Source organism: Danio rerio, chromosome 15 (assembly GCF_052040795.2).
Source record: "Danio rerio strain M-AB ecotype USA chromosome 15, GRCz13ab, whole genome shotgun sequence".
Taxonomy (NCBI): Eukaryota; Metazoa; Chordata; class Actinopteri; order Cypriniformes; family Danionidae; genus Danio; species Danio rerio.
The window spans coordinates 51,669,963-51,685,961 of record NC_141035.1 but is presented as its reverse complement, the minus strand read 5'-3'; the positions used below and the strand labels follow the sequence as shown (position 1 = coordinate 51,685,961).

The window sequence follows — 15,999 nt, the reverse complement described above, 5'->3', positions numbered from 1 at the left end:
CGTGTTAATACATGATTATCGCTTTAATTTTGAGTCCCAGAGCGGTGAGTTTTGCTCAGGCTGTGATCGGGCAGCCGCTCAGGGTCCTGCTGCTGCTCTCGTCTGCGGGCCGGAAGTGACACACAGACTCGCGCGCCGCTGTTTTGTCGATAAACTGATCAGAAGTCTTCATTTTTGTGTGTGTGTTTTTGTTGTTTATCGATCATCAGTGCTGACGGGACGCGTGTTTTTGCTCCTCCATGGCTCCTACCATACAGACGCAGGCGCAGCGGGAGGACGGACACCGGTGAGAGGAATAAACCATAATAAACACGCGAGCGCGCACTCTTATCATCAGCAGAGCACACACACACACACACACATGTAGAGCTGTCTAAGAGCACGCTAGCTGATATACACACATGTAGAGCAGTCTAACAGGGCACTGTGCGCTTATGAATGTCTCCTGATGGTGTGTTCATGTGTGTTTCTGCAGGAGTTCAGCACACAGGACTGTTCCAGAGAGGTAAACTCACCACCGCTATTCAGCTCATTGATCAGTGAAGGATGTTGGGGGAAATACAGTGCGAGATGTTCTGTCATTTATTTATTTAGTTTTTTTCTTTATTTATTTTGCGATATGAACACTAATACACGATTAGAGTACTCATTAAATCAAAAGTAGCCTTGTTGATGTTGTTCGCTCGCATTGCTGGTTCTGTGCTGAACAGTTCCTCTGTGCAGGTCATTCAGAAACAAGTTTGCGGCTTGTAATCTAAAATTGAAATCTGGAAATTCTCAGATTGCGTCAGTCTGAGGTGTGGGGTGGGGCTAACATTCTTAACCACGCCCCTTTCACTGTTATCACTATGACAACAAATGGTGAGGAGGAGGAGTCTGTTAGGTTGTAATAACTCTCATCAAACCCTTTTTCCCCATCTTTCTGAATGAAACGCCTACGTTACCACATCCAATCAGCTCGCTGTAGAGAAAACAAGCCACGCCCACTGTTCACTCATTTAATATTCTATTTCTTTGCTCCACAATCAATGACTGTAAAAGATATGGGCTGCGTCCGAAACCGCATACTTCCATACTATATAGTACGCTAAAATCAGTATGCGAGTCGAGTAGTGTCCGAATTCATAGAATTGGAAAATCAGTATGTGAGAAGTGCTCGGATGACTCTACTTCCGGGGAGATTCTGGAGTGCGCATCCCATGCAGTTTTGGGAATTACATCTTTTGATTTTAGTCGTGAAACAGAAGCACTTTTTTTTATATAATTTTTTTAAAAATTACTAAATATTTAGCTAAGATTTATAATGGAGGCATGCTTTTGTGATGTGCTGCAGGATTGTGTGTTTAAGTGACATCTGACTCAGCCAATGGTGTGAGGGTGGGGCGGGGCCATCTGCCTGTCTGGCCAATGGCTGACTGTGGGAGAGCTCTGTAATGCCTTTTTCATTCCCTCTCTCTCTGTGTGTGTGTGTGTGTGTGTGTGTGTGTGTGTGTGTGTGTGTGTGTGTGTGTGTGTGTGTGTGTGTGTGTGTGTGTGTGTGTGTTGCAGGTCTGGTGTGGTGTGCAGAGTCAAGTATGGAAACAGTCTCCCGGACATCCCGTTTGACCCCAAGTTCATCACCTATCCGTTTGACCAGCACAGGTGGGGTTCTTACACACACACACAGCATTATGAAGGCCTGGGCTTTGTGTGGTGACTGTGTGTGTGTGTGTGTGTGTGTGTGTGTGTGTGTGTGTTTCAGGTTTGTGCAGTATAAAGCCACATCCCTGGAGAAACAGCACAAGCATGAGCTGCTGACCGAGCCGGATCTGGGCGTCACCATCGACCTCATCAACCCAGACACATACCGCATCGACCCCAACAGTGAGAACACACACACACACACACACACACACACACACACATACTTTAACATGAAACTTTAAGTCTGAATGTTTTTGATATTAAATGGTCGTCTAATATTTAACGAGCTTTTCTGTTCAGCAATATGTAAAGCGGTTGACCTGTGTGTGTGTGTGTGTGTGTGTGTGTGTGTGTGTGTGTGTGTGTGTGTGTGTGTGTGTGTGTGTGTGTGTCTCAGTTCTGCTGGATCCTGCTGATGAGAAGCTGCTGGAGGAGGAGATCCAGGCTCCATCCAGCTCAAAGAGGTAAGAGAGAGAGAGAGCGATCAGCTGACCTTTGACCTGTTTTGTGTGTGTGTGTGTTCATCTCCATGTGTTCCTGTGTGTATGTATATATAAAACCTGAGTGTGTGTGTTTTTGCATGTATGTTTGCGTGTGTGTGTGTATAACCTGTGTGTGTGCGTGCATGACTGTTTCTGTGTGTATGAATGTTTGAGTGTGTTTGTGTGTGTGTGTGTGTGTGTGTGTGTGTATAAATGTTTGTTTGTTTGTGTGTGTGCATGAATGCGTGTGTGTGTATGTGTGTTATAGGTGTATTGTGTGTTGTGCATAGTACGTGTCTCTTCATCTGCATGTGTTTTGGTGTGTAAATATTGATGTGTAATACGTGTGTGTGTGTGTGTGTGTGTGTGCGTTTCTGATCTCTGCATGTGTTTGTCTGCATTTGTGTGTTATCTACATCTGCATGTTTAATGTGCGTGTATGTCGTGGTGTATATAATGTGTGTGTACGTGTGTGTGCAATGTGTGCCTGTTTGTGTATATAATATGTGTGTGTGTGTGTGTGTTTAGGTCACAGCAGCATGCGAAGGTGGTGCCGTGGATGAGGAAGACGGAGTACATCTCCACTGAGTTCAACAGATACGGCGTCTCCAACGAGAAGGTGGAAGTCAAGTGAGTGACACCTGTCTGACCTTTGACCTCTCTGACATTACATGCAGATCATGGGTCATGTAACGTGTGTGTGTGTGTGTGTAGGATCGGTGTGTCCGTCAAGCAGCAGTTCACAGAGGAGGAGATCTATAAAGACAGAGACAGTCAGATCGCTGCCATTGAGAAGACCTTCGAAGACGCTCAGAAATCAGTGAGGGAACAAACACACACTCACACACACACACACACACACACACACACACACACACACTGATTTCTAAGCTCACTCTCTGTTGGATTCTTTCAGATTTCCCAGCATTACAGCAAACCCAGAGTCACACCGGTGGAGGTGCTGCCCGTCTTCCCTGACTTCAAGGTCTTAAACACACACACACACACACACACACACACACACACACACATTCATAAACACTCAATCACAGACATGCTCACTGCAAACATACACACAGATACTCTCACACACACTCACCCTCACATTCAAACACACACTCAGTCATACACTCACGTAATCAAAGACTCGAATCACTTCCGCACACAAACGTGCTCACATGCACATTCTTTCAGAGACATACTCACATGCTCACACACACACACACACACACACACACACACACACACACACACGCACACACACACACTCCATTCACACTCACTCACACATGTCAAAAAGACGAGCAATAATCTAGCTGTGACTCCATGACGTGTTGTGTGTGTGTGTGTGATGCTGCTGCGGCAGTGGTGTGTGTGTGAGTGTGTGTGTGTGTGTGTGTGTGTGCGTGCATGCGTCAGTAGACAAGTTCACCGTGTTTCTAGAATTCAGCCCAGAAGTGTGTGTTGAGTCAGAAAAATCAGTGTAAGCGCTGCATAGTAAAGAAGCTCTCACTGTGTGTTTGTGCGTGCGTGTGTGTGTGTCGTTCACAGATGTGGATTAATCCGTGTGCTCAAGTCATCTTTGATTCTGATCCAGCTCCTAAAGATGTGTCTGCACCGGCCGGAGTGGACATGATGTCACAGGCCATGATCAGGTGTGTGTGTGTGTGTGATGATGATGATGATGTGTGTGTTTCTCTTTATGTTGTTAGTTCTGTGTACCTTCATGTGTGCGTGTGCGAGCGCATCTTTATCTGTGTATGTGCATGTACTGTACTGTATGGATTTGTGTGTGCGCACATGTAATGAGCTGTGTGTGTGTGTGTGTGTGTGTTCAGAGGTATGATGGATGAGGAAGGGAATCAGTTTGTGGCGTATTTCCTGCCTAATGAAGACACGATGCGCAAACGCAAGAGAGACGTGGAGGAGGAGCTGGACTACATGCCTGAGGAAGTGTAAGACACACACACACACACACGTTCAGATTCACAGAGTGTTTTCATAAAGCTGCATACATGTTAATTTGGAGCAGGTGAACTCAGATTGTGTTTGAGTTTTCACGAGGACACACTCTGCACACACACACACACACACACACACACACGACTGACAATCCACTGAGATGACGTGTGTGAGGCTGTCTGTAACGCGTGTGTGTGTGTGTGTGCAGGTATGAATATAAGATTGCTCGTGAGTATAACTGGAACGTGAAGAACAAGGCCAGTAAAGGATACGAGGAGAACTACTTTTTCATCTTCAGAGACGCAGACGGAGTTTATTATAATGAGCTGGAGACCAGGTACCTGTCAATCACACTGATGGCCCCGCCCACCATCAGCACACCCACTTACCGTATATCACGGATTCATGTGTGTGTTGATGAACGTGTCTGATGGTAATCTTGTTTGTTTGTGTGTGTGTGTGTTCAGGGTGCGTCTGAGCAAGCGGCGGGCGAAGGTTGGCGCTCAGTCATCCACAAACGCAGTGCTGGTGTGTAAACACAGAGATATGAATGAGAAGGAGCTGGAGGCTCAGGTCAGTACACACACACACACACACCGCTCAAGTGGTCATCTACAGCTCTCATTTACACACTAATGAATGGTGTGTGCGTGTGTGTTACAGGAGGCTCGCAAGGCTCAGCTGGAGAACCACGAGCCGGAGGATGAAGAGGAGGAGCTGGACCTGGAGAAGGACATGCAGGAGGACTCGGGTAACACACATTCTACCAGTTTCTGTTAGTCATTATAGTTGTCTGTATAGTTTGTCTATACAGTCATGCTTTTCATTAGTTGTAGATTTCATTATGTTGCAATCATGGTTTCGTTATTATAGTTGTCTATATAGCTAGCTTCAGCCATAGTTTTGGTTTGTTGTTGCCTGTGTAGTTACAGTCATGGTTTTCGTTACTTATTGTAGTTGTCTATAGCAACAGTTGTGTTTTTGTTAGCTGTTATAGTTGGTCACAATTTTCGTTAGTTGCTGTAATTGTCTACTTAGTTACTGTCATGGTTTCTGTTGGTTGTTAAACTCATGGTTTCTGTTAGTTACTGTAGTTGCAAATGTAGTTACAGTCATGATTTCTGTTATTGTAGTTGTTTATATAGTAACAGTCATGGTTCGTTATGTTATAGTTGTCTATATAGTTAATCGTTATTTGTTAATTATTGTAGTTATCTTTATAATGACAGTTATGATTTCTGTTATTGTAGTTGTCTATATAGGTGCAGTCATGATTTGTTAATTATTGTAGTTGTCTATACAGTTACAATCATGATTTCTGTTATTATAGTTGTCTATACAGTTACAGTCATGGTCTTCATTAATGTAGTTGTCTATATAGTTACAGTCATGATTTCTGTTATTGTAGTTGTCTATATAGTAACATTGATGGATTTAGTTGTCAGAATCAGTTTCTATAGAATCAGTATCTATATAGTTACGGTGATGGTTTTCATTACTTGTAGTTGTCTATATAGTTTCAGTCATGCTTTCAGAGTTCATCTGTGTGTTCGTATAGTTGTCTATTATAGTTACAGTCATGTTTTCCGTTAGTTATTGTGGTCATCTCTATAGTTTCAGTCTTGGTTTTCATGTTCGTGCGTGTGTTTGTGTAGTTGTCTATATAGTTACAGTCATGCTTTCTGTTATTGTAGTTGTCTATATAGTTACAGTGATGGTTTTCATTATTTGTTATTGTTGTCTATATAGTTACAGTCATGGTCTTTATTACTTATTGTAGTTGTCTATATAGTTAAAGTCATGATTTGTTAGTTATTGTAGATGTCTATATAGTTACAGTGATGGTTGTAGTTATTAGAATCAGTTTCTATAGAATCAGTGTCTATATATTGACAGTGATGGTTTTCGTTACTTAATATAGTTGTCTATATAGTTAATCGTTATTTGTTAGTTATTGTAGTTATCTTTATAATGACAGTCATGTTTTCTGTTATTGTAGTTGTCTATATAGGTGCAGCCATGATTTAATTATTGTAGTTGTCTATATAGTTACAGTCATGATTTGTTAGTTCTTGTAGTTGTCTATATAATTAAAGTCATGATTTGTTTGTAATTGTAATTGTCTATATAGTTACATTAATGATTTGTTAGTTCTTGTAGTTGTCTATATAGTTACAGTGATGGTTTTCATTATTTGTTATAGTTGTCTATATAGTTACAGTCATGGTCTTCATTACTTATTGTAGTTGTCTATATAGTTATATTGATGGATTAAGTTGTCAGAATCAGTTTCTATAGAATCAGTTTCTATATAGTTACGGTGATGGGTTTCATTACTTGTAGTTGTCTATAGTTACAGTCATGATTTCTGTTATTGTAGTTGTCTATATAGTTACAGTCATGGTTTTTGTTATTTGTTATAGTTGTCTATATAGTTACAGTCATGATTTCTGTTTTTGTAGTTGTCTATATAGTAAAATTGATGGATTTAGTTGTCAGAATCAGTTTCTATAGAATCAGTATCTATAGTTACGGTGATGGTTTTCATTACTTGTAGTTGTCTATATAGTTTCAGTCATGCTTTCAGAGTTCATCTGTGTGTTCGTGTAGTTGTCTATTATAGTTAAAGTCATGTTTTTTGTTATTGTAGTTGTCTATATAGTTACAGTCATGGTTTTTGTTATTTGTTATAGTTGTCTATATAGTTACAGTCATGATTTCTGTTTTTGTAGTTGTCTATATAGTAACATTGATGGATTTAGTTGTCAGAATCAGTTTCTATAGAATCAGTATCTATATAGTTACGGTGATGGTTTTCATTACTTGTAGTTGTCTATATAGTTTCAGTCATGCTTTCAGAGTTCATCTGTGTGTTCGTGTAGTTGTCTATTATAGTTAAAGTCATGTTTTTTGTTATTGTAGTTGTCTATATAGTTACAGTTATAGTTTCTGTGTTCATGTGTTTTTGTGTAGTTGTCTATATAGTTACAGTCATGTTTTCCGTTAGTTATTGTGGTCATCTCTATAGTTTCAGTCTTGGTTTCCATGTTTGTGTGTGTGTTAGTGTAGTTGTCTATATAGTTACAGTGATTGTTTTCATTATTCGTCGTAATGTTTGTCAGTATATTTGTCTATATAGTTAAGGGGGTTTGTTATTGTGTTCAGGCGAGGAGCGCGAGAAGCCCAGCGACTCTGAAAACTCTGAGAGTGAGTCTGAGCGTGAGGAGGAGGAGCGTCCTGCTGATGAAGATGAGGAAGAGGAAGAGGATGAGGAGAGCGTGAAGCGGCGGCGTGAGAGGAAGAGCAGCGGCAGCGAGAGCGGAGACGACCGGCAGGCCCGTGACGAGGAGGAGATCTTTGGTAGCGATGACGACAGCGAAGAGGAGGAGGAGGAAGAAGAGGAGGGCGGAGCCAGGAGGCGGAGCAACAGCAGCAGCGTCCAGCATAGCGCCAGCGAGCGTGCATCTGACTCCAGTGACGCCAGCGACTCCGACTGAACACAACACCGCTGACACCAGAGCAGTTCTGTGTTGCTCCTGCAGTGGCATAGTTCACCCACAAAAACACGTTGACCCCTTTATGAGTTTGTTTCTTCTGTTCAACACAAATGAAGATATTTTGAAGAATGTCTATAAACCTGTAACCATTGAGGGCTTTTCCTACTGTGTAAATCAGCGGTTACAGTTTTTCAGCTTTCTCCAGAATATCTTTAGTGATGCACAGAAGAAAGAAACTTACACAGGTTTGTGACAAGTGAATGAGTAAATAGTGATGGAATGTTTGGGTGAACTATCCCTTTAACTCTCTTATTTAAAGCGACAGATCACCAAAAAACACTGACTCATTTACTCAGTGATTTAAAAATGTTTTAGTTCTGTTAAACACAAAATAAGGGATTGGTTACTGGTTTCCAGCATTTTTCAGAATATCTCATCTTGTGTTCAACAGAAGAATGGTGTGTGACAAGTTTATTATCAGTAAATAATGACAGAATTGAATCTCTTTAACTGAAAATAAGATGTTTTGAAGAATGCTGGAAACCTGTAACCATTGACTTGCACAGTAGGAAAATCAAATTCTATGAAAGTCAATGGTTACAGGTTTACAGCATTTTAAAATCTTTAACAGAAGAATTTACTCTCCTTAAGTTTTATTTCTGTTGTACACTAAAGAAGATATTTTGAAGAATGCTGGAACCCTGTGACATTGACTGCAATAGTAGGAAAAATAAAAACTATGGAAGTCAATGGTTACCGGTTTCCAGCATTCTTAAAAATGTTCAGTTGTGTTCAACAGAAGAAAGAAACTCAAACAGGTTTTTGACAAGTGAAGCGTATATAAGTAAATAATGAGAAAACTTTCATTTTTGAGTGAACTGTCCCTTTAACACTCTCCTTTATTACGACGTATTATTCGTATTACTCATTTATTATGTTCAAATAAATCTACTCTCCTTTTAATAGTTTCTTTTTTCAGTTGAACACAAAAGAAAATATTCTGAAGGAAGCTGAAACCGGTAACCATTGACTTTTATAATATTTGTTTTTCCTATGGAAGTCAATGGTTACAGGTTTCAAACGTTCATCAAAATATCTTCTTTTTTGTTCAACAGAATAAAGAAACTCCTTATTTTCAGTTAAAGAGATTCACTTCTGTCGTTATTGACTGATAATACACTTGTCACACACCTTTATGAGTTTCCTCTGTTGAACACTGAAGAAGATATTCTGAAGAATGCTGGAAACTGGTAACCATTGACTAACAAAGTATTTGTTTTACCCGCTATGAAAGTCAATGGTTACCGGTTTCAAACATTCTTCAAAATATCTTCTTTTGGGTTCAACAGAAGAAAGAAACTGCTGAAGGTTTGACCCCACAGGAGGGAGAGTGGATAGTGAGTAAATGTTATTTGTGTGTGAACTGCCCCTTCAGTGTTTCAGTGCTGGATGAGTGTGAGATCAGATTTTTTATTTGCTGTTTGATCTTCTTGTTTTATTTGATTCTGGACGGAGCCTGAGTGAGTGAAATGCTTATTCGTGAGCGTCTTCCTGTAGTTGTTTCTCTCATTACAGTGTAAACATTGTAAATAAACTGATTTTGGTACATCAGAGTTTCTTCTAGATTCACTCAATTCAGCAGAAACACGCTGAGACTTCAGACAATATTTAATGTTTAGTTCAGGAAAACAGTGAATAATCAAACATTTGAAAGAGCAGAACAGAGATTCACATGCAGGTTCTGATTTATTTCATGATGTTTGGTCACAGTTTAGCGGAAAAAGGAGAGTTTCTGCTTCAGCCAGTCCTCAGTCAGATCATCCGGGTTGCGAACCTCAAAAATCTGCAGAAATACAGAAAACATGTCAGTATTAATCATATTCCTGCAGCCTAGTCTCTATTCCAGAGGTCACCACAGTGTGATGAACCACCAACTATTCAAGCATATGTTTTACACAGCGGATGCCTTTCCAGCTGCAACCCAGTACTGGGATACACCCATACACACACACACACACACTCATACACTACAGCCAGTGTAGTTGATCAGTTCCCCTATAGCGCATGTGTGGGGGAAACCGGAGCACCCAACACGGGGAGAACATGCAAACTCCACACAGAAACACCTACTGACCCAGCCGAGACTCAAACCAGAGACCTGAGTGCTGCTGGGCCACAGTGTGACACCACTGAGCCAGCGATATCAGTATTAGATTAAAGTCAAGCGTGCAGGACGAATATTTACTGTAACCGTTTGTCTTTAAGGAGTCTCGTGTTCTGAAGCATACACAATAAAATGACATATTTTGCATTATTTGTATAAAATTCTCATCGTTTATAAGTTTCATATAGTTTATAAGTAATAACTGGTGACGGGCCGGTGAATTATTAGTAAATGGGGATAATTCTGCATCTGTGTGTGGCTCTAGTGTCCTCCACATCTCCTGTTGTGTTCTGCTGTAATCTCTGACTGCTGGAGCTGTGAATAACAATTCAGCGGAGTGATATGGAGCCGCTCTAAACCTGCCGGAACTACTTTAGCTGTGCATTTATCTGACCATAACCAAACACCTGAGAGTGACCATCAGCCAATCAGAATCCAGCATTCAGCAGAGCTGTGGTGTAATGTTAGTGGAGTGATATGGAGCTGTAATGCGCTCTAAACCTGCCGGAACTACAGAGTCCAGCATTCATGTGTGTGTGTGTATTGACCTTGGTGAGCTCCGCCGACTGCACCAGTCTGTTCTTACTGCCGGCGTACATCATCTGCTGCTCCGGTTTACAGCCTGAAACACAAACACACACACACACTCTAATAACAGCAGTGTGAGCAGCAGAGGCTGTGTGTGTGTGTGTTTATCCTTACCCACTGGACTGCAGAAGATGAAGCAGAGCGGGTACGACACTCGACCATCACCGTGAGTCAGTTTGTAACTGTACACGATATACCTGCACACATACACACACACACACCTGAGTTAAAGAAACACACATCTTTATATTCTGGCTTGTGTGTGTGTGTGTGTGTGTGTGTGTGTGTGTGTGTGTGTGTGTGTGTGTGTGTGTGTGTGTGTGTTATTCAGCAGGAAGGATACCGTGGCTGACGCTCGGGAAGCTCCTCTCTCAACTCATCCAGAGAAATGTCCTGAAACACACACACACACACAGGTGAGGAGACAGATGACCTCTGACCTCTTGAGTGCAGCACACACACACTGACCTCATACTCCTCCTCCAGCACCACCAGCTGCTTCTGCATGTCGATCTTCACTACAAAACGAATGGGCACACACACACACAAACACACACATACATATCAGAGTCATAAACACACAAATGCACACAAACGCACATATCAGTGTATGGCACACACACACATCTGAGTCTGACACAAACATCCACACACACATCTGACTCTCAGACACACATCAGAGTCTGATATACATAAACACATATCAGTCTGACACACACACACACACACACTTATCAGAGTATGGCATGCATACATACATTAGAGGCTGACACAAACACACACACACACACACACACACACTCACTCAGTATGGCGGCGTTGCTGGTCTCCTTGCGGAATCTGAACTTCTTCAGCTTCTCCTGCAGGCCATCGTCCACCTCACACACAACCAGAGCGCTCGACTACACACACACACACACACACACAGAGAGAAACAGCAGTGAGTTTCAGCACAGCACAGGAAGTGCAGCTCATGGCTGACATTCTCTTCTTCCTGTTTTAACGAAGTCAGATCAGAAAGTGTTTCAGCAGCTGCGGATTCTGAGATCAGATTCAGCGCTGGAGACATCAGACGACGACCAGCTCTTACCATCCTCAGTCTGTGTGTGTGTGTGTGTGTTTTCTTCAGTGTTTTCCTCTGTGTTCGTCTTCTGATCTTCTTCTTCTGACAGGATGCTGAACATGCAGAACAAACTCACTGAGGCGTCTGACGTCAAACACGTGACTCCAGCACTGTAAACACACACACACACACACACACACACAGAGTTCTCACTTACTGCGGTAACACTTGCTCAACGACGTTCGTAGACCCATGTCCACTGAACAGAACTGTTGCTTAAGATAAATCAACTGAACTCTCCAGTCCTCTATTCCTGACTGTGTCCACCGCCTGAATCACACATCCAGCTTCAGTTATCTTCAGTCTGAGACTAATCTTCATCTTTTCTGTGTTTAGTGAGTTAAAGAAACAAATGATCAACATTGGTCTGTGCCTGCCAATGAAGAAAACGTCAACTCTGAACTGTTATTAACCCTGTTAACCTCGACTCTGTTAACCTCGACTCTGTTATCCTCGACTCTGTTATCCTCGACTCTGTTAACCTCGACCCTGTTAACCTCCACTCTGTTATCCTCCACTCTGATATCCTGGACTCTGTTATCCTGGACTCTGTTATCCTCGACTCTGTTATCCTCCACTCTGATATCCTGGACTCTGTTATCCTCGACTCTGTTATCCTCCACTCTGTTATCCTGGACTCTGTTATCCTCCACTCTGTTATCCTCGACTCTGTTATCCTCCACTCTGTTATCCTGGACTCTGTTATCCTCGACTCTGTTAACCTCAACTCTGTTATCCTCGACTCTGTTATCCTCGACTCTGTTAACCTCGACCCTGTTAACCTCCACTCTGTTATCCTCCACTCTGATATCCTGGACTCTGTTATCCTCGACTCTGTTATCCTCCACTCTGATATCCTGGACTCTGTTATCCTCGACTCTGTTATCCTCCACTCTGTTATCCTGGACTCTGTTATCCTCCACTCTGTTATCCTCGACTCTGTTATCCTGGACTCTGTTATCCTCCACTCTGTTATCCTCGACTCTGTTATCCTCCACTCTGTTATCCTGGACTCTGTTATCCTCGACTCTGTTAACCTCCACTCTGTTATCCTCGACTCTGTTATCCTCCACTCTGTTATCCTGGACTCTGTTATCCTCGACTCTGTTATCCTCGACTCTGTTAACCTCGACCCTGTTAACCTCCACTCTGTTATCCTCCACTCTGATATCCTGGACTCTGTTATCCTGGACTCTGTTATCCTCGACTCTGTTATCCTCCACTCTGATATCCTGGACTCTGTTATCCTGGACTCTGTTATCCTCGAATCTGTTATCCTCCACTCTGTTATCCTCCACTCTATTATCCTGGACTCAGTTATCCTGGACTCTGTTATCCTCGAATCTGTTATCCTCCACTCTGTTATCCTGGACTCTGTTATCCTGGACTCTGTTATCCTCGAATCTGTTATCCTGGACTCTGTTATCCTGGACTCTGTTATCCTCGAATCTGTTATCCTCCACTCTGTTATCCTGGACTCTGTTATCCTGGACTCTGTTATCCTCGAATCTGTTATCCTCCACTCTGTTATCCTCCACTCTGTTATGCTGAACTCTGTTATCCTCGAATCTGTTATCCTCGACTCTGTTATCCTCGACTCTGTTATCCTCGACTCTGTTAACCTCGACCCTGTTAACCTCCACTCTGTTATGCTGAACTCTGTTATCCTCGAATCTGTTATCCTCGACTCTGTTATCCTCGACTCTGTTAACCTCGACCCTGTTAACCTCCACTCTGTTATCCTCCACTCTGATATCCTGGACTCTGTTATCCTGGACTCTGTTATCCTCGACTCTGTTATCCTCCACTCTGATATCCTGGACTCTGTTATCCTGGACTCTGTTATCCTCGAATCTGTTATCCTCCACTCTGTTATCCTCCACTCTATTATCCTGGACTCAGTTATCCTGGACTCTGTTATCCTCGAATCTGTTATCCTCCACTCTGTTATCCTGGACTCTGTTATCCTGGACTCTGTTATCCTCGAATCTGTTATCCTGGACTCTGTTATCCTGGACTCTGTTATCCTCGAATCTGTTATCCTCCACTCTGTTATCCTGGACTCTGTTATCCTGGGGTCCGTTCTTCGTACGTGGATTACTCAGTTAGCTGGATTTGGATGTTGACGATTTGACACGATCCAGGATCGTTTCGTTCTTCAAAGCTGATCCGAGAGTTGTTGTCATGGCAACAGTTCTGCTAGCTTAAACCTGATCGGGAGCAGGTTCAAATTATATAAACAGGATTAGATCGGCTCAGTTCAAGCAAAGATAATACAGAAAGTATGTTCCGAATTCTGATATTTTCTTACAGTAGTAGTTATATACACTTGGGAAAATAATACATAATTTATATATATATATATATATATATATATATATATATATATATATATATATATATATATATATATATATATAAAGTTATAGTCATTAATAAAATAAATAAAGTTATACACATTAATAAAACGTATGCAATCTGCACCCTCGAAATTAAAGTACAAAGACTGCCACCTGGTGCAAAGAGAAAACTTATTGATATGAACTTTTTAGATCGCTTTAGAACAAATTGTGTATAATAGAAATGCACAATATGTGACTTTTTTTTAAAGCAATAATACATTTATGCAGTCATAAACATGTTTTGATAGTTAATATGTCAGTGATTTGATGCCTCATAAAAGTTGCAGACACCTTTACCAATATGAAAATGCTTTTGTAAACAACCAGTTATTCTTTATACACCGATTAAAAAATGGCTACTATAATAAAGCAAATCTTTTCTAAATGTAGAACTAAATAGCCTACATTGATTTGCATTGAAATACATGATAAATACTCTTGACACATGAAAGTGTAAAGCCTGCAGCTCACAACAAATGTGGAAGGTTATTGCGTGTCATATTTAACAAGCCGTTTACTGCTAATTTGACGTAATTTTGCTCACATGGATATTTGAATATTAATCAGATGATGTCATTACGCTGCTATGCCGTCAGCCAATCGTTGCATTGCTGATCATGATTTCGAGGATCGATAGATCTGTCCTTCACAACACACGCAGCGATCTCAGATCAGTTTATCCAGACATTCTAATCTGATTCGCGAACTTGTTTGAAGAACCAAATTAGCGAGAGATCAGTTATCAAGATGAACAGATCCAGGATCTGCCAAATAATCTTAGATCATTTAAGCGAGGTACGAAGAACGGACCCCTGGACTCTGTTATCCTCGAATCTGTTATCCTCCACTCTGTTATCCTCCACTCTGTTATCCTCCACTCTGTTATGCTGAACTCTGTTATCCTCGAATCTGTTATCCTCCACTCTGTTATCCTCCACCCTGTTATCCTCGACTCTGTTATCCTCGACTCTGTTATCCTCAACTCTGTTATCCTCGAATCTGTTATCCTCGAATCTGTTATCCTCCACTCTGTTATCCTCCACTCTGTTATCCTCCACTCTGTTATCCTCCACTCTGTTATCCTCCACTCTGTTATCCTCAACTCTGTTATCCTCGAATCTGTTATCCTCGACTCTGTTATCCTCCACTCTGTTATCCTCCACTCTATTATCCTGGACTCAGTTATCCTGGACTCTGTTATCCTGGACTCTGTTATCCTGGACTCTGTTATGCTGAACTCTGTTATCCTGGACTCTGTTACCCTCGACTCTGTTATCCTGGACTCTGTTACCCTCGACTCTGTTATCCTGGACTCTGTTATCCTCCACTCTGTTATGCTGAACTCTGTTCTCCTCGACTCTGTTTGATTAAAGTTGGAGCTAAATTGTGCAGGACACCGGGCCTCCAGAACCGAGTTTGCCCATCCCTGCTCTGTAGAGTGTGTTGTTTCTGACACTGCATGCCTGCATCCTGATACTATTGTGTGGATCTGCAGTGTTTGTTCCTCCAGCAGGGGGCAGCACTGCTGTACTGCTGATCATCTAAAGTACAGAATATACAGTGCGTGTCTCTCTCAGACACTACTAGTGTGAAAACAGCTACGTCGAGTATTATCACCATATCATTGCTTGACGTGCATGTTTTAGTCAGTCAGGAGCGGGCGACTCAGAAATGAGAAGTAATTTTATATTTTAAAAGTCATTTTGTCAATACCGCTGAGATCCATGCAGAACATCTGTGCAGTGCAGATATTGTATAAACACATGCTTCAGATGTACAGTAGAGCTGAGATCTCAGCACTGCAGTTTGTTTCATTTATAGCTAAATATATATATAATAAAATTATACATTCTCATGTTCTCATTATTTATTCATTCTCCTTCAGCTTACTCCCTTATTATTCAGAGATCGCCACAGAGGAATGAACCACCTACTATTCCATCATATGTTTTACACAGTGGATACCCTACTAGCTACAACCTAGTATTGGAAAACACCCAAACACACTCATTCACTCACAAACACACTCATACACTATGGCCAGTTTAGTTCATCACTCGGAGGAAACCCAGGCCAACACTTGAATGACTGAATCAGA

At 41.6% G+C, this 15,999-nt stretch overlaps 2 protein-coding genes across 2 annotated transcripts; one reads left to right on the top strand and one right to left on the bottom strand.

Annotated features, from left to right (window-relative positions):
- The first annotated feature begins 120 nt into the window (after nt 1-120).
- Nucleotides 121-9,237, top strand: paf1 (PAF1 homolog, Paf1/RNA polymerase II complex component). Its single transcript, NM_001024453.2, is given in 14 exon segments — nt 121-286; nt 476-505; nt 1,549-1,641; nt 1,742-1,863; nt 2,081-2,147; nt 2,694-2,795; nt 2,880-2,985; nt 3,082-3,150; nt 3,717-3,820; nt 4,004-4,120; nt 4,336-4,464; nt 4,595-4,700; nt 4,791-4,878; nt 7,293-9,237. Coding segments are annotated over 14 exon segments (1,512 nt in total). The 5' UTR covers nt 121-239; the 3' UTR covers nt 7,625-9,237.
- Nucleotides 9,238-9,351: 114 nt separating this feature from the next.
- gmfg (glia maturation factor, gamma) lies at nt 9,352-11,513 on the bottom strand. The gene is given in 7 exon segments (NM_001040047.1): nt 9,352-9,467; nt 10,337-10,410; nt 10,491-10,573; nt 10,720-10,769; nt 10,845-10,894; nt 11,182-11,278; nt 11,467-11,513. Coding segments are annotated over 7 exon segments (429 nt in total). The 5' UTR covers nt 11,470-11,513; the 3' UTR covers nt 9,352-9,395.
- Between the last annotated feature and the right edge of the window lie 4,486 nt (nt 11,514-15,999).